The sequence below is a fragment of the Gorilla gorilla genome, chromosome 19, assembly GCF_029281585.2.
Source record: "Gorilla gorilla gorilla isolate KB3781 chromosome 19, NHGRI_mGorGor1-v2.1_pri, whole genome shotgun sequence".
Taxonomy (NCBI): Eukaryota; Metazoa; Chordata; class Mammalia; order Primates; family Hominidae; genus Gorilla; species Gorilla gorilla.
The window spans coordinates 43,086,760-43,106,232 of record NC_073243.2 but is presented as its reverse complement, the minus strand read 5'-3'; the positions used below and the strand labels follow the sequence as shown (position 1 = coordinate 43,106,232).

Genomic DNA, 19,473 nt, shown 5'->3' with positions numbered 1-19,473 from the left:
AAATATACATCCCCATACGGATTTGACCCAGCACGTTACTATACACAAGCTTTGAAATGGGTTATCAGTACTTGGACTAATTACTAGAAAATGAGTGTCTGGGGTTGAACCATGCTGTCCTGTCACAGTGATCAGCACCATGACCCAAGAAAGAGAATTAAAAACCACTGTCTTTCAGGATTAACGAGATAGTAGATTTGTTTCTTGCTGATTATTTTTTCTGACTGTTCTGCCAGCATTTTATTCCCTTTTCCTCTCTGTATTCTGAATAGACAGACTTAGCAATCCCAGTATAGAGTCCCAGTCTGCCCAAGTATGTGAATTTATGTAGATGAGACTAAATATTAAATATAAATGCATATAGTCTAGCCAGCAGCCGTAATTTTCATCAGTGAAAAGTGCTGGCTTGATGGGTTGTTTACTCTGGGCTGTTTCATTCTACCCCCATTTTAATAGAAATAACAGAAAATACTGAAGAAATCATTTTCTCCCCCATTTTTTTCCAAGACAAAAATTTGAAACAGTTCCAAATATTTATTGTATAGTATTCTCCACATTCACCCACCGATTCTCCTGTTGGAGGACCTGTTCTTACCTAAGTATAGATGAATGCTGGGCTACTAGAGTTTATGATAATGCATTACAGCAAGGGTCAGCAAGCTATGGCCAGATTTGTCCCACAGCCTGGTATGGTAAATAAAGCGTTACTGAAACACCTCCATGTCCACTCATTTAGGTATTGTATGGCTGCTTTCATGCTACAAGGGCAGAGTTAGGTAGTCATGACAAACCGCATGCCCTGCAAAGACTGAAATGTTTACTGTTTTGCCCTTTACACAAAAGCTTTGTAGACCCTGCATTAGAGAATCCAAGAAGGCTTAATATTAGGGCTTGACTAGAAAACTTCTTTTAGTTGAGCCTCTCACTAGAGCACCTTGTGCCTTTTTTACCTTTTTCAGTGGATGAGTGGACTTTTAACCTGAAAAGCCAATATAAATTAAGGTTGAGAGCATAAACTCCACAGTCAGCTAGGCTGAGTTTAAATCTCGGCTGTATGACCCTGGACAGGTTACTTCTTTTTGCATTGCTCATCTCCTCATTTGTGAAAAGGAGCTTTCCGAAGTGCTACCTCATAGGATTATTTTAAGGATAAAAACAAATCATTCTAGGGAAGAGGAGGCATTCTGCTGGATGGCTTTTTAAAACATTTCCTCCAGAGTCATCTGCCTCATTAACAACAGTTTTATCTTAGAATTATTTTCTAAGTTCATAAACTGAAATGATTTTTTATTCTGTTATGAATGCGTACTGCCCTAGTCCTTTAATAAGCCCATAATATGTGTTTTTTGTTTGGTTTTTGGTTGGTGGGTGGGTGGGGTGGTTTGTTTGTTTGTTTAGAGATGGCATCTCACTCTGTCACCCAGGCTGGAGTGCAGTGGTGCGATCTTGGTCCATTGCAACCTCCGCCTCCCAGGTTCAAGCGATTCTAATGCCTCAGCCTCCCGAGTAGCTGGGGCCACAAGAGCATGCCACCACGCCTGGCTACTTTTTGTATTTTTAGTAGAGATGGGATTTTGCCATGTTGGCCAGGCTGGTCTTGAACTCCTGGCCTCAAGTGATCCACCCACCTCGGCCTCCCAAAGTGCTGGGATTACAGGCATGAGCCATTATGCCTGGCCCCATCATGTATGTTTTAATCCCTGTTACCTGAGGTCAGGTGTGGAATTTTCCGGTGCTCAAAAAATTTCAGATTTTGGAGCATTTCGGATTTTAAATGTTCAGACTAAGGATGTTCAGCCTGTATTCCGCCCTGTATTTACTCCTCCAGGAAAACTTGGATTCTTGGTTGGGCTTGATTTAACTAGACAAGGATGTGATAATGATCAGCATCTCTGTGTTTATAAATCATAGGCTGCAAGTTACTTCTCTGCACATTTTCTTGTTTATTGCTACTTTCAGTCTTTTTAGGGTTTGACAGTTTGAAGAACAAATCCCCTAACAGAAATCCAGAAGGGACATTTAAAAGACCCTACCCAAGCTCTTAGAATTGTCAAGTGCTTGCCAAACAGGCCAGTCCAACATGACAGGTCCCAGTAGGGCCCAGAGACTGAGGCTGAGAATCCCGCAGGCCTGTCGTGCTGCTTCCAATGACAGCGTTTTGTATTTAATGCATATTTAGTGGGCAAAATAATGCACCGTGAAAATGTGCGAATGCACATTTGCCCAAGAGATTAGAGAGGCTGAGAAAAAGGGTGTGAAGAACATAATGGATGTTTAAGAAACTTCCATGAAAGGAGAGAAAAGGGAAAGTGTTAGTGTCAAAGCATAACTTGCAATTTGGGAGCTTGTCCTACTGGAACTACACTTTTGAACTTGTAGAATATTGAGTGGCAGCCTGACTCCCTGGACTTCAGAGCTGCTCAGATGTCACTGCTACCCATGTCTTGAATAGTTTCTTCATTGTCCTGAGTCTCAGTTTCCTAGTCTATGGAAATGGGCATTTTATATACTTCACAGGATTACTGTGAGGAGTAAATGCAAAAATGTTCATTAAGGTATCTAGTTCATTTACTAAGTATCTAACAGGAGCTCAAGGTATGTTTCTTTTACCTTCATAATGAATTCTTACAATGATAACTATCATTTGCATGAGTGATTTGTTTTTAGCTCACGATGCTATCACCCGTATTTTACCAAAAGTTTAGTCCAGAGGTCATTTTCCCCCAATTTGTCCCTTTCTTTTCTTCCTTATCTCTCCATAAGTGCTTGAGAAACTGGACCCACTGATACCAGCTTCTCGTAAGTGAGGCACAAAGGCCAAAGGGTGAGAAATGTGAGCTAAATCAACCATGGGCTGTAAGTCCTTGAGGAGGACCCATTTGTCATTGTCTACAGAGATGAAATGAAGGCTCTCAGCAGCTTGGGTCCCAGAGGATAGCAGGCAGGGAGTAAAACCCCTGACACTGGCTGCAGTCTGGTTGAGCTCTTGGCCCTAGAGAAACTGCTTTTCTGATAAAATCGAGCAACCCAAAATGTGAGGGCTGGGCCATTGATGTGGCCCCATGAGCAGCAGCTGAAGTGATAGTCATTGTAGTCTAGTGGAACCATCACTGCACTAGGAGTCCAGAGATGTGTGTTGTGGGCCACTAACTAGGGCTTTCCCTACCCAACACCCGCACCGTGCTGACGACCTCCATGTTAGATAGGGAAACAGTTAAGCCCTCTTAGCTTTCGTATTCTGTTTCTCCAAGTAAAAGAGCACTAGAAGAAAATAAGATGGGCAGTTGTGCATACGGACATTGATTAGGGATAGGTGAGAGCAAGGATGCATAGTGGGCTGGAATGAGGCTCTCCAGAGGTGCTATAGAACAGCCACATGAGTTGGCTCTTAGGCTCAGGTCCCCAGTATTGGCAGTTCTGAATCTGTTTGCAAAGCGATGCAAGAGAGGTGGTGGAGTAGGAACAAATTAAAGCATGCCTCTGCCTTATATGTGGCACTGAGGTTGGGCTTGGGTGTTTTTAGGCAGGCCTAGGTTCAGCCTTGAATCTTTACCCTCTGGGGGATCGTGGTCCACGGTGCTTTATTGCTTATGCTTCATTTCCACATCCACAAAAGGTGTTGTAATGCCCACTTCATGTGGTTATATTTGATGATTTAATTAAAGGAAACAAGACACCTGTCGTGTAGCATCTAGTGCAATACTTGTCACAAATTTGCCCTCAGTCATAGCTGCTCATGCTTACAGTCAGACTTCAGTATTTTGCTAGAAATGTGGAAACCACCTGGATAGAATATGGGGTAAAGATTCTAATTAAGTGTTTTATAAAGAAGAATCCATTTCCCCCCTTTTTGGGTAGTTTCCTCACTTTGCTGTTTTCACTCCATTCCATCATTTTCAGAACACCAATTTGCCCTGGCTGGGTTTAGAGCTAAGGCTGACACTATGTCTTGTGCTAGAGGGGTCCAATGAGGACAGAGTCCAATCTTTGATCCACAGACAGCAACCCCCAACCAAGATTCACAGCCCATTTTGCATTCAGCTTGGCATTTCTCATCCTATTCTTTTTGGACTCCACAGAGGACAGGATGAGAGGCCTGGGTGACAACTACAAGAAAGAGGCATTTACTTGCACCTAGCAGAGATCTTTTGGCAGGGAGGCTGATTAGTCCCTGTAGCAGCTTCTCATAAATCTCTCTTCTTAGAGGTTTTTCAGGATTGATTCTTTGTTATCTCTCTCTTCAACAACATGTGTGCTGGTGGCAGGGCGGGGATCTGATTCTTACGCTATGATGTTATAACATGTACCTTTTTCTCTTTATATGGGGTATGGTGTTCATATTTTTGATGACCTGTCCTTTAAAATCACTCTTTAAAATTATGAACTGAATTGAAAACATTTCACTGAATTATGCTTTCATGCTGACTTGGAAAAAGAAGCCTAAAACTTGGAAATGGTGATGGATATTTTGGAGACATTAAAAGTCTATAAAACAGATTTGTCAGTTTCCTACTTACAAATCTGTAATCCACAGAATCTAATTCTTATCTATGTTAATGAGCAATCCAATAAAATTGAATGGTAACCCCTATAAATAATATTTAGGAAAAATTTATCAATATTCATTTTACCTCCAGAGGAAATGTTGCTGTGAACACATTTTGCACCTTGTTAGAATTTCTCTGGGTTTTTAATGAGTGAGTCTGCTGTGGGCCAATATTTATCTACATCTCCAGGTTCAGCATAATGTGATTTTAAGTGGCCACATCATTAACCTTTGAAAAATGGAGGAAGTCATGGAAAAAAACTGACAAAGAAAAACAGTGCCATAGCAACTGCTGTTAGCAACATCAAATCTCCTACTGATAAATTATCAGAAAAACTTGTGGGGCTTTGGTTGTAGAATGAAAAAGTATGATTTTCATGTCTGTATTTCTTTGCTGATATGTTCTCAAAATTGTTGTTAAAAACTGATGTTTGCCTTTGCTTAGTGGGGATAGTTTAACACTTTCCTCTCTGTCTCTACCTGCCCCCTTCCAGGTGGTGCATATGAAGTCAAACAGCATCGATTCTTCCGTTCTTTAGACTGGAACAGTTTGCTGAGACAGAAGGCAGAATTTATTCCCCAACTGGAATCTGAGGATGACACAAGTTATTTTGATAGTATGTGCTTTATCTGACATAAAACATTGTTTGGCCTTTACTCGATAAATAATTATCTTTGCTTTTGAACCTTTTCATATCTCTGAGTTCTTAAACATAATGTCGATACAGAAAATCATAATTAAAATATCTAAATGCTGAAAATCTGAGTAATTGGACCTGTTCCCAAACATTTCACTGCAGCTCGGTCTGAGAAGTATCATCATATGGAAACGGAGGAAGAAGATGACACAAATGATGAAGACTTTAATGTGGAAATAAGGCAGTTTTCTTCATGTTCACACAGGTTTTCAAAAGTAAGTGAAATGTGGCATAAACATACAGAGTCTCTCTGGGAGGATCTCCCGCTGGCCAGATAGTATCCCCGAACAGCTGGACACTTACCGTTTTCCAGGGTTTGAGGTCTCCTATGCTTAAACTTCCTTTTGTTTGAAGAAAAGTGACCTCCTCAACTTATAGTCTGTCCCTATCCCCTAGGCTTTTAGACTGCCATTCTACCTTCTCTCTTTCCTGTGAGACAACAGAGATTCAGAGATAGCTGAGACCTTGGGCTTACCTGAGCTCTGATCCCCTTCAGGAACCCCAGCACCAATATATTTCTCTCTCCACAAATTAAGATATTGTTTTCTTACAGGCATAGCCTTGCACCCACAGTCTTGTTTTTGGAGTGTGTGACTGCTACTTATATGATGACCTTGCCTTGAACGTCTCTCACCTGGCTCAATGCCAGGCTGCAGAGGTATCACTCATTGCTTTCAACTCAGGATGAAGAGCGCGAGCTTCACTGTGTACAGAGTCATCTCCGAGGGATTACACAGAGTACAACAGAAGGAGAAGGCTCAGTCCTTGACATAAGCAAAGATACCTGGGGACAGTTGACTGTAGGATTGTAAAGTCTCATAACTGCCAGGCATAGTGGCTCACGCCTCTAATCCCAGCACTTAGAGAGGCAGAGGCAAGAAGATAGCTTAAGCCCAGCAGTTCAAGACCAGCCTGGGCAATATAGCGAGACCCCGTTCTCCACAAAAAGGAAAAAAAATGCCAAAAAAAAAAAAGTCTTGTAACCAATAAACAGAAATTATAAGCCATATTGAAAAGGCAGTAGGAAGCCAAGCTAGAATCATTTAGATAATAAAACTGATGCTTGAGAAAGATGCCTTTTTACCAGTAGAGTAAAAGTAAAAAAACAATTAATCAAAACAAAGAAAACTGATAGTACTGAGACAGAACAAGGCCCTAGGAAAAACGGAAATCAACCTGAGGGCACCCTACCTCCCATTTGCTATTTTCAGTAGCTACATATTTTCTGTTGCCATGGCATTTTGCATGATTATTGTTTAGCTTTTCTATAACATTTAGTGATTTTAAAGTGCTCTGTAGCTTTTTCTAAATGATTACCTAGATGCACCTGCAAATTGGCCAGCACTACCCTCCTGCGTATGGGAATGGCATCGAGGTAAGGATTTCCCCGGAGAAGGTGGTAGCCAGTCTGTCCTAGAGCCAGGACAGAAGCTTTGCTAAGTGTGGACTCAGACCAGGACTGTTCTCTGGGCCATCAAAGACAACAATGCCAACCCCTAAACACTGCTTCCTTCTTTGCCTTGGTGGGTATTTCATTTTCCCACCATCTCCTTTTCTTCAGCCACTTTCCTGCTATTCCTAGTAGATTATAGGAGGCCTGAGGACCATTCCCATGAGAGCAGCAAGTGTCTGAGCAGGGCAGTAGGGAGCACTTCCTGCCCTAGGCTCTTAGACCCCCATTTTACCTTCTCTCTTATGAGACAACAGAGATTCAGAGATAGCTGAGACCTTGGGCTTACCTGAGCTCCGATCCCCTTCAGGAACCCCGGCACCAACATAGGAAACTGCCTGTCTATAGATGTGATTTGTAAGTGAAACAAATACCTCTGGCTCTTATAACAAAATATGTACTGCATCCTTGCCACACCACCACCCAGTCTTGAAACAGATAATTTATTCTTCTGTTTGCACTCAATTCCAATTCATTTTTCTTCTTCCCACCCCTGACTGGTGGCCATTAAATCTGTTTCTCTGTTATTTTCTTTTTCCAGTTGACTTCATGGTTAAAAAGTAATCAAGATGTGCATTGATCCCAAGGCCTAGAAACTCCACTGCATCTGTGGATTTTGTTTGCAGATACAAAGTCCGCAACAAGATATGATGAGAGGATGATGAATTCGTAGCTCCCTATTCGTATATATGTACACACACACACACACACACTCACTCACTCTGACCCTTCCTCTCTGGATTCTGGTCAACAACACTGGAAAGTACTTTCTGAATACACAATATTAGTTCAGAATTTAGTTATCCTCTCAGGTTTTTCTCCCAAGACTTGGAGTGTTTTTCTGACAAACTCTTTTTAGTAGATATTAATAAGCACCGATTATTTGCCTTCCAGGTTTTCAGCAGTATAGATCGAATCACTCAGAATTCAACAGAAGAGAAGGAAGACTCTGGGGACAAAACCAAAAGCACAACCTTGCCATCCACAGAAACACTGAGCTGGAGTTCAGAATATTCTGAAATGTATGTGAAATGCCTCTTAAATAATATAAGCAGTAGCTACTAGAGCAGAGTTTCTTAAACTTTAGTGAGCATCAGAATACCTGGGGGGCTTGTTAAAACACAGATCTCCCACCTCCAGAGTTTCTCATCCAGTAGATCTAGGGTAGGGCCTGAAAATGTGCATTTCTGACAAGTATCCAGATTATGCAGATGTTGCTGCTCTGGGTAGCACACATTAAGAACCATTGCACTAGACATCTCTTGGTTAGGCTTATCCAAGTCCAATTTTCACCTGGTTTCTTCCAAAATTCATCTTTAACACAGTTTCCTAGTATGTATATATGACTTTGTTTTTGCTTTTAATTAAGGCAACAGCTATCAACATCCAACTCTTCAGATACTGAAAGCAACAGACATAAACTCAGTTCTGGCCTACTTCCCAAACTGGCTATTTCAACAGAGGGAGAGCAAGATGAAGCTGCCTCCTGCCCTGGAGACCCCCATGAGGAGCCAGGAAAGCCAGCCCTTCCTCCTGAAGAGTGTGCCCAGGAGGAGCCTGAGGTCACCACCCCAGCCAGCACCATCAGCAGCTCCACCCTGTCAGGTAAGCCCCGGGCCATAGTGCCTGCTGTCCTCCTCATCACACTAAGTGTCTCCTAGTGCTCAGTCCCAGGGCGGGCCTCGCCAGGCAGTAAAGATGGGCGTTTTATGCTGCTAGACTTTCTCCATGGCCTCAGTCCTTAGGCTTGGGACACGATCTTCTGAGAGCTAAGATCAGATGTCTCAGACTCCTCCTCAGTGCTCGGCCATGCAGCAAACTGTTATTGCTTCAGTTTGACCTTGGGGCTAAACTTCACTTTCTCAGCCAGGTTGCAGGGGATCTTTTGAGGGAAGTCAGAACGTGCTAAGGGAGCGTGTTCTCAGTTGTTGATACAAAGGTATGTCTTATGCAGTAGCATCTAACTCAAAAGTTCAGTGTAACAGCCAGTATCAAGTAGTCAGCTTGTCAGAATTACCCTTGAAGATGTCTTGAATCACCCGTAAGGCACAGTATAAAGCCAGGTTTCTCTCTAGCATTGAAATGGATGGTTGTTTCTTTGATGGAGTTGGCTTTTGTTAAAGGGTTATGTTGTACCAAATAATTTCTCTCTACACACTAGACTCAGTGCAGACTGAGTGCAACAAGACGCTTAATGCTGTTCTGGTCCATCTGGGACTAAGGAGGGGAAAGGGGAGTCAGAAATACCAACATGATTTAAATTGATAGTTTACGTGCATGTGAAATAACTCGACTGAAGACAAACGTTACCTTCCCCATCTCTGGGTAATTGGAGTAAGAAACTCTGGGTAATTGGAGTAAGAAACTCCTGAGACATCTTTGCATTTTTGGGAGGCAGCCAAGGGGGCTTGGGCCTTTGAAAGCACTTTTTAAAAGTTACCTTTGTGTGATGTAACCTTCCTGACAAGAGGAACAGTGTCTTCACAGATTTTTAAGGAGCTTAATATATCATGGATACTTGCTGGTCATTAGTAATGGAGGTATCCTCACTAGATAATCAAACTGGCAATTAACTGCACCAAAACAAGCCTCTTAAGTTCATTTAAAATATCATTTGATTTATAAAAATTTTATGCACAGCATATTCTTCTATAGAGTATGTGCATTTATGCTTTTTCAAAAAATAAGAGATGTATATGGCTTAGAATTGCTATAATGAATGTTTTCATTAAGCTACATTCAATATGCTGTATTGATAACCACGAATGATTCCAAGATTTTTCATCAACATTTTTTAAACTAACTGAATATTCATAGTGTAAGCTTTTTTTTAATCATTTCAAGAAAAATTTTATGGGCTGGATTTATTTCAACCTCACTAAGAAGTTTGGATCTGTGAAGCTTCACATGTGCTTATAGTTTATTGTGGGGGAAAATAATGTTGGATTTTCTTCTCTGTCTTCACTTCAGTTCTGTTTTCATGTTGCGTAATTCCACTTATCCTAACCATAAAGCCAAGAGAACAGCAATGAGGAAGTAGTGTAAAGGCAACCTATCAGACTAAGATTCCTGACCATCTCTAGTTCATGCTGATGCTCAGATCATATGTAGATATCTTGGTATTTTCTATTCCTGGTTACAAAGGCCTTTATCTGGTTCTTAGTTACCCTACTCTGAATAGAGTATATTCACCTCCATTTAAAATTTTTTCTTAATATAGTGAACTGTTTACTATCTCTTAGTCTCCTCAGCCTGCTCACTACCGGAAAGGTAGGAGGGGAAGGGAGGGGAATCGTGTCTAAGCATGTGATTGATTACTTTCATAATTAAAAAAAAAATTCACCTAGGTCCTGCCATGCATTTTGATTAATAGATTCACACCATCTTTCTGTCTCTCTGTCTCCCCCATACACACACTAAAAATAATCAAAGGCCTTGGGGGCTGTGCAGAATAGAGAGATGAGCTGATTTGCTTATAGCCAAGGGTAATTAGGGAGTCTGAAAACCGTGACTGTAGTAAAATTAAATTTGTTGATTTTTATATTGCTCCACCACTAAAAAGAAGGAACCCTTGACATTTAGAGAACGTTAAAGTGACATTATCTACCATTGGCAGAAAAGAAGCTCACGCTTATATGCAGTGCTGCAAAATGAGATGGCAGAGGCAAGAGGGAGAGGTGACACAAGGTTGTATATCCACACTCTGGCATTTAGGGAAGTACAACTTTATACATGTTTCTCTTTTATCATGACTACATTGTGTTTGAAGCCATGAAAAATAAACGTCTTGAAGTCTTAGGTGTAGGGGTCAAACGTATCCAACAATTACTCATTGTAAAGAGATTCAGCTTTTCATTTTATACTTGTCAGTGATCCCATCCAAACCAAATTACAAAGAAGGAAGTGTGTACCTTACTCAATGGGAAGCTTAAGTTTTGTGAGATGAGATTTATTACTTGTGAAGCAGTTTTTATCAAGACCTTCAGTAGCTGATTTCTGTAAGAGAATGGAATATTCTGTTAAATGAGAATGAGTTTAGCATATAGGAGTAAAAAGATTGATATTTGCCTTAAGGTTATCTCCCTTTGTTGGTCAGATGGGTGTTATGTGGAAGTCCATGAATCTTTTCCTGTACATATGCACAGTAGATGACCACAAAGTGTGCTATGACTAAAGCTGCTGTCCAAGTTCCCAGCTACCCTTAGCCTAGACCACAGCTGTAAGATCTGAACTTTGTCCATGAGCTTGGGCCAAACTACAACCATACCGCTGAGTGGTATATAGACAGCAGTGTAAGAGAAATGCTAGTTGAGTCTAAGTGTAACTCTTTCCCAGGCAAACAGTGTCATATGGTCAGCACTTTGAAATGTGCTGGCCACTCTTTCAAAGGATCATTTATAGTGGTGTTAATACTCTGCATGGATTGTATCTCTAAAGGTGATGAGACAGTTGATGATTTTTAAGCACATGGGGCTTATAATGTAGCATGTAGAAGTAAAATGAGATGAGCATTTTTTCTCCTGGATGGACAAAAATGTGCTATCAATGATGTTTTTAAAGAAAAACACGATAGAAAACCGATAACCTCGGAAACAAAAAGTAGGACAAATCAAAAGGAATAGCTGTTCAGCTTCCTTCTGGGGGACTCAACATGTCACCCTGCTGCAGAGCTTTCTTTACTCTCGGCCTTTGCATTCACCAGACCAGCGTCAGTGATGTTCCATTTCTGCACCCCCCTCCATATTTATCCTCTCTTACGCTCCGTTGTTGAGGGAAGCCCTAATTTTTTTTAAGTTAAAAATAACTCCAGTTTATATTAAAGATGAACAAAATTAAAAGTAAAGAAGGTGTGGTTTAGAGGGGAGAGGAAATAGCATGAGGGAGGATCAGCATATGATACGCTGGATTAAAAGCCAGGAGGATGAAGTGAACTTGAGTAATGGAGGGAGTAATATCCTTTGTCTTGCTTGTCCTTTGAAATGTACAGTTAGCTTAGAATGAAAGGAGGCATATGGCCTGAGAAGTGAGAAGAGACATTTGAGGCACTTTTCTATCAGTTACTTGCCTCAGCCTAGTATGAGGTGTGTTCTAACGCACAGACGTAAGTCTACAGGGAGTGATGAAAAAATGTCCACGGGTCAAAATTATGATTAACAGCATTGATAATGATAATCATCAGTATCATAAGGTAATCACAGTATGAAGTGGGCGGCCATGGTGTTTGGGAGGTAATATTTGATTCATGGCACAGCCTTTCATGGTATGGTGGGGGGGGGGTAGGGGCACCAGAATTATCTCTGCAAGGTTTCAAAAATATAGATTGTTGAAAGAAACTAATTCCTCTGGTTACATGGAGTCATGGATTGAGAATTAGCAGACCTCTGTACAGGTAGAATGAAGCCTGAATAGATGCCTCTTCCATCTCTTCCTCCTCCACGTCACCTTTCTCAAAGCAATCACCTGTTGTTAATGTTCGCCTGACACCGTCTGGACTTACTGGCCACATAGGAGTATGTTCTCTGGCATTTACTCTTCCTGCTGTCTCTCTCTTCCCCTCTTCCCACCTCTCCTATCCTGGATTTTCCTGAATGTGTTTATCCCTTCTTCTTTGTACAGTTGGCAGTTTTTCAGAGCACTTGGATCAGATAAATGGACGAAGCGAGTGTGTGGACAGTACAGATAATTCCTCAAAGCCATCCAGTGAACCCGCTTCTCACATGGCTCGGCAGCGATTAGAAAGCACAGAAAAAAAGAAAATCTCGGGGAAAGTCACAAAGTCCCTCTCTGCCAGTGCTCTTTCCCTCATGATCCCAGGAGGTAGAGAGATACTACTTGCATGAAATTGTGTGATTTGTGCATGTGGTCCCGTCCCTCCTCTCCCAATTTGGAATGCTGAATGAGATGCAAGATTGCTTGAAGTAATAACGGGTCATGTCCCAGGACAGCTCTTGAGAGCTTCTGCCTGCAGACTCTGAATTCTTCCTGCAGGATTTGTAGGGCCACCAAGGAGCATTTTGGCCTATTTCATCTCACTTTCTGCATCAGGGGTACAAGAGAGGCTTCCTTCCATGAAAGCTTGTTTCTGTTTTGTTTCCTTTCCTTTTCTTTTCTCCCTCCAAGTTAAATGATAAATTTTCCTTCCTTGAATAATTTTTTTTCTCTAGAGTATGTATAATTTATACGCTTTATAGAGCTGTTTACAACATTTGTGTTGGAAAGCTAAGTATATAGTTTTTCTCATCTAATTAATGAGGAAAATAGTTAAACTTTTCATTTCTGGAGATAGAGTCACAGACAGCATTGAAATTCTAGGTTTTCCCAACCCTGTCAGTTGAGCTATGCTTCCTCCTACTGGTAGCAAATCATCTTCTGCCCTGTTTTGGAAAATTGGGCTTAATTAAGGTTTTGTTGAATTGTAGTATTTTCCCACAAACTGGTTTTGCCTCTACTGATCACTAATTCTGTAGTAATCCCACTGGCAGAAATGAAATATACACCCTGATGGTTGTGATATCACTCAAATGACAGCAAGAGAGTAGAATGGGACTCGAATTATATTGCAGATGGCTTGTTTTTGGAAGAATACAGATCATGTATAAAAGGCATTGTTTATGTTTTTAAAGTTTCATATTTGTGCAGAAAGCAATTTGACATAAACAAATGCTCATTTGGGAGTAGTGCTCAATCTAGCAGATTCAGTTTCTGGGAGGTGTCCTGTTTCGCACCATAAAACAAACACCTGTATCCCTAGTCTGTGTGACTCTTCATAAGTTGAAGATGATGGTCCTGGTGCAGCTGCACAGATGGGAAAGTAAGTTGGATATGGGCCAGTGCAGTTTTGAAAGCTGGTTAGGAAGCCCGTACTTTGGTAGAATAAGGAAATTATTTGATTTGGGGAGATAAGGGAGACCATCAGAAGGTAAAGAAGTGGGGGCCTGGCCTTTCAGCAGTTTGGGATCTATGTGTGTCCACAGTGTCCTCCTCCCACGTGCATGTCTTGAAGTTCCCTGCCTGCCAGCATGCATCTCTTCACCTGTCCTTTGATTAGACAGAAGAGAGCCAGCAGAAGACAGCCAAGATGCTACATGAAGTCAGAGAGGGAAGGAGCATGGGTCATGATACAGTTGGCTTTGCTCTTCTTTGAACAAGCATAAGAATTGAAATAGTGGGTAGTATGGATACTTTCAGCTTACGGTAGCCACATTGGAACTCACCACACCCTGGTGAGCCTTCAGTAGCACTGGGAACTTTGTAGCCTGGCTCCAACTGAGCTCATGTTTAAACCGCAGCATGTTTTGTAGATTATTCTGCCTTTTCTCAAGTGCACACACACACAGACAGTTTCACATGACCAGTTAAGATCTGTTTAGATTCACGTAGATGAAACAGGGATATGAACTAAAAAGCATTCATTTCTGCTGCTATAACAAAATACTTTAGACTGAGTAAGGTATAAATAACAGAATTTGTTGATCACAGTTCTGGAGCCTGGGAAGTCCAAGATCAAGGTGGCGACAGTTTCAGCATCTGACAAGGGCTTGTTCCTCATGGACAGCACCTTCTCTACTTCCTCACATGGCAGAAGGGAAGAACAAGCTCTCTGCAGCCTCTTGTATAAGGGCACTAATTCATTTATGAGGGGCAGAGCCCTCATGACCTAATCACCTCCCAGAGGCCCCACCTCTTAAAACCATTACCTTGGGGGTTAGTTTTCAACATAGGAATTTTAGGAGGACACAAACATTCAGAGCATAGCAGTTTGCTTCTAAAACAAAGAAAGCAGTAGATTTGGTGTTTTGGAATATGCAGTGAGATTCTCTTCAGGTTTCTCTATCTCACCTGCATTATCCTCTCAGAAACCTTATTAGAATTGCAAGTAATATATGTAGAGAATCAGTTGTCACCACAGTAATGTTATTCATTTATAGAGAAGTCACCACTTCATTGTTTTCCTGATTAAAATTTCTTTCCTTTTTTTTTTTCTTCTTTTTTTCTTTCTTTTTTTTTTTTGAGATAGGGTCTTGCTCTGTCGCCTAGGCTGGAGTGCCATGGCACAGTCACGGCTCACTGCAGCCTCGACCTCCCAGGCTTAGGTGATCCTCTCACCTCAGTCTCCCAGGTAGCTGGGACTACAGGCACATGCCACCTTTCCTGGCTAATTTTTTGTATTATTTGTAGAGACAGGGTTTAGCCATATTACCTGGCTTGTCTTGAACTCCTGGGCTCAAGCGACCAGCCTACCTTGGCCTCTCAAAAGTGCTGGGATTACAGGTGTGAGCCACTACACCCGGCCAGTTAAAATTCTTTAATCAGTATTCATTTAATAGCATTGTAGAAATCAGCTGGTAAATTGATAAATTGCTTTCCTGGCCATGTGTGTTGAAAAGGACCATGTTAAAATTGTTTAGTGAAGAATTTGGAATCCAGTATCTGTTAATATAATACATACAGTCTTCTCCACATGAAGACATACTTGAAATATATGCATCTATGATTTATTTCTTTACTTAAAATAAAACATTAAGTAAAAATGTCACAGCCAGAGGCTAATCCTTGTGGTGTCTTTTAATAAGCATAGAAACTAAAAAATTATAACATGAAAGTATTGAAATTTCTTTCTCTTTCCTAACTGAAAAATTAGTTAAAATAGCAACACTCTTGAAGTTTGACATTTTTGGAATTCATGCTAGTTACTGATAGAAACATTTTTGTATTATTTCATCTTCATTTTGCTATTGGAAACAAATGGATTTGTGTTGTGACTATGCCCCTAGTCCTGGCAGGGCTCATGGGGTGAGGGTTGCCTGCATGGATGCTTGTGTGAGCCACATGGGCTTTGATGACTGGCTTCTTTGTTACAGATATGTTTGCTGTTTCCCCTCTGGGAAGTCCAATGTCTCCCCATTCCCTGTCCTCGGACCCTTCTTCTTCACGAGATTCCTCTCCCAGCCGAGATTCCTCAGCAGCTTCTGCCAGTCCACATCAGCCGATTGTGATCCACAGTTCGGGGAAGAACTACGGCTTTACCATCCGAGCCATCCGGGTGTATGTGGGAGACAGTGATATCTATACAGTGCACCATATCGTCTGGGTAAGACCTGCATGTCTCGCACTTGGGATTTTTCATTTCCAGCCAAGCTGGAGAGTGGATAGGTTGGCTGATAAATAGCAAATATATTTACTTTTAAGCTTGCATTTGCGACCTGTTTCATTTTCCTTTTAGAGCTCCATCCCTGTATGTATATGGTGGAATTGAATTTAGCAAAAACGAATATCTCATAATTCTGTCCAGTTTTCATATTCGATTGTTCTTTCTTACATACCAAGCTGGTAGACATAGTCAAAGGCAATCCTATTTGCATCCTTCTTTTATTTTATCATTTTTTCCTAGCCTTCTTTTTAAAAATGACCTTCTCAAATCACCTGAAATGTTTTGGTCATTCATTTTTTTTTCTTTGTGGCTCTGGTACTTTCAGTCTGAATCACCTGAAAATTTCTGAGTACCATAGAAAGTTTCCTATTTTAGAATAATGATAGAATAGGAATAGTAAACATATGTGTTAGATTTTCTATTAGAGGCTTAGGACGTTTGCTAATTAACTCATTATTCTTCCAGAAGACACAGTAGGTGTTAGAGTAGTCATTTGTTTGCCTACAAATATCCTCTCCTCTTGGACTTTAGAATGTAGAAGAAGGAAGTCCGGCATGCCAGGCAGGACTGAAGGCTGGAGATCTTATCACTCACATCAATGGAGAACCAGTGCATGGACTTGTCCACACAGAAGTTATAGAACTCCTACTGAAGGTATTGTATGTTTTATGTCAGGGCCATGCTGATGAGACAGGCAGCCCAAAGGGGCTAGTACCAGGAGATTGATTTCCCTGTGTCACACCCATGTCTGATTACTGAGAAAGTATTCAGTAGTCTCAAGTTTAAAGACAAAGATATTATGAATTCTCTGGTTTTATGTCATGAAATAATGTCCTTATATCTGCATACTCATTCCCTAATTTAATTTTGCTTCTCATTCTAAATTGTAAGTAGTAAGAATTCTCTTTGTTTATATACCTTACAGAGTGACATCTATTTGGAGAGTCACCTACCTATCCTAAAGGTGACTTCCTTCAGGAACTTCTAACAGGTTTCATTCTAGTATACTAGAAGACAAAATTGTATTAAACTGTGAGGTTTGATCTGAAGGTTTAGTCTGAGAATTAGAGTTCCTTTGAAAGACAAAATTGTAAATATATACACATGTACTATAAATTATAAAAAATAAGTGGTACTGAAAGAAGAAGTTCTAGCAATTATTAGGCCTCCCTCCCCACCATACAAATTAACTTAAATAGGGATCAATTTCTACTTAAAATGTAAGCTGAATAGAGCCTATGGAGTAAGAAGGTCACAGGAAGCATGACTGTAAATGGAGAGAGAGAAAGGACACACACTGATCCTCTCAGATAGCTCTCAGATAGTTCTGTTCAGTTATTTGATTGTATTTTATGCAGAACAGCTCCTGCGACAGCATATCTCTAGATAGTATCATATGTCTGTTCACAACATCAGAATAAGAAATAATATACTGAAATATATATATTGAGAAGTATACATTTGCTTATTTTGCTGCGACATAATTGATCACTTTCGTGATTTATTTTGTAAAGTATTTTAATAGAATTCTGTATTTTAAAACTTCTCTTCCTGCTTCTATGAAATTTGAATGTGTATTTCCCCTAGAGGACTCTGGCAAGGTCTCTTAGCAGACTCAGATGATCCCATTTCTATTGTCTTGCCCTCATCGGGCTACGGAGCACCTTGCACAACCCAAAGCCTTCATTTCTGGATGCAGTCGATGTGTGTCACTGAAACTGCTTAAACAGTGGAGTGGAGGGCCATTGGCACCCTTTGAAGCCATGGTGTACTCTGTCACAAATCCAAAGAACATCCTGCCTGTGTTCATAAAGGAAGCACTCAAGAGGAGTAAGCAATGTCATGAAACCAAGAGGATACAAGGGATTTAATTATCTTCCCAGTGAACTGTGTAATCATGCAGCTTCCTTCCAAATTTAACCAGTGACTCTTGAAATCAGAGTATTAAGTGACTAGTGTCAGTGCTGGGCTCCTGTGTGCCTTCATTGGTTTAACAGCAGGGAAGTTGGCTGTATTATGGTACTCTCGAATGCTGTTTACACAGTGTTTTATACTTGCAAAGGACTTTACGGAATGTCATGGCAGTCTTAGAGAAAGGTGGAGAAGTCCTGATGGGTGTAGGTGTATGTTTAGAACTGCATGACTACCTGTATAGTGTTTGTCTTTTGGATTATGAATATAGTAAGCATTTTCCATGTTTCATAGATTCACATATTTGGTCTTGTTTACCTTCACAACTTCAAAGTGAACCTGCTATGGGAGCACTATCTTCCATGCATAGGCAAACTTGTCCAAAGTCACTCAGCATCCTCGATCCATGGAATTATAAAATGTGATGGTTATCCAGTTCACTCCCCACTGGCTATATGAATCCCTGACAGTGTCCTCCTTCAGCTTTACCTCAAAGCTTTCCTGCCATGAGGAAAGCTTTTAGACAGCATCAGTCTTTCTAAAAACAACTTTTTAAGTAGACCGAGGTCATTCTTCACCCACTAGCATTACAGGTGGAAACGATACTTGGCCCAGTCCCATTACCTGTTCCAATTAGCCAGGCTTAACTTCTGTGATCTAAGAAACTTACTTTTCAACCAAGTTGCTTTTTAAGTATAGCATTAGTTTAAATCCCCAATGCATAGGAGAAGCCGTAAAACTTTACCAGCTTCTGCTTCAGAAATTTCCTTTCCATGGACACTGGGGAGCTTCAGTGTACTAAAATGGGGGCCATCAAATAGCTTGATTACCATCCTCCCATATCTGTCAAGCCGCTGATGTACACAGAGCCTTGTGCAAAATACTGCAAAGGCCAAACAAAAATGACACATAAGGGCCAGGCACAGTGGCTCATACCCGTAATCCCAGCACTTTGGGAGGCCGAGGTGGGGCGATCACGAGGTCAGGAGTTCAAGACCACCCTGGCCAAGATGGCGAAACCCCATCTCTACTAAAAGTACAAAAATTAGCTGGGCGTGGTGGTGGGCACCTGTAATCCCAGCTACTCAGGAGGCTGAGACAGAGAATTTCTTGAACCCGGGAGGCGGAGGTTGCAGTGAGCCGAGATAGCGCCACTGCACTCCAGCCTGGGTGACAGAGTGAGATTCCGTCTCAAGAAAAAAAAAAAAAAAGACACGTAAGGATAATAGTTAATGGGGCAAGCGCTCTTGATGCCTGCCACACTCTTGTCAGTGGTTTTACGGGAATAAACGCATGTAATCCAAACAGTTACCTTCTGAGGTAGGTGCTATAAATATAAATGTTCCCATTTCACAGATGAAAAAAACAAAAGCAGAAGAAGATAACAAAGCAATCTAAGCTTATCTGCTGGAAAGGAGTATAAGATGATTTGCACCCAGGCGGTGTAGCTCCGGAGCCTGCACTTTTTCCACTACCACAGCACACTGCTCTACATGTGTGTTGTACATACTCTCCAGCTGCCAGTAACTTAAAGTCTACTGTTCACAGGGGGAAACAGTGGCCATACCAGGCTAAAATCAAAGTGTTCAACTTAAGTAACAGACTATAAACACGGCAGAAGTTCCAAAAGAGGGATGACTTTTCTCCAGGGTGGACAGGAATGGCGTCAAAGAATTGAGGGTTATCTGTGCAAGGCTTTGATGGATGAGTGGCAATT

At 41.1% G+C, this 19,473-nt stretch overlaps 1 protein-coding gene across 15 annotated transcripts in view; it reads left to right on the top strand.

Annotated features, from left to right (window-relative positions):
* The window catches only part of MAST4 (microtubule associated serine/threonine kinase family member 4), a 569,247-nt gene that overhangs the window by 536,796 nt on the left and 12,978 nt on the right, over positions 1 to 19,473 (top strand). For 9 of the 15 annotated variants that reach the window (XM_031003271.3, XM_055367638.2, XM_055367637.2 and 6 more), the window contains 7 exons: positions 5,041 to 5,163; positions 5,347 to 5,459; positions 7,589 to 7,716; positions 8,064 to 8,299; positions 12,311 to 12,511; positions 15,556 to 15,785; positions 16,377 to 16,499. In XM_031003271.3, the coding sequence (XP_030859131.2) occupies positions 5,041 to 5,163; positions 5,347 to 5,459; positions 7,589 to 7,716; positions 8,064 to 8,299; positions 12,311 to 12,511; positions 15,556 to 15,785; positions 16,377 to 16,499 (1,154 nt within the window). The remainder of the gene's footprint in view (positions 1 to 5,040; positions 5,164 to 5,346; positions 5,460 to 7,588; positions 7,717 to 8,063; positions 8,300 to 12,310; positions 12,512 to 15,555; positions 15,786 to 16,376; positions 16,500 to 19,473) is intronic. The other 6 variants (XM_055367639.2, XM_055367646.2, XM_055367645.2 and 3 more) reach the window with 1 other exon arrangement.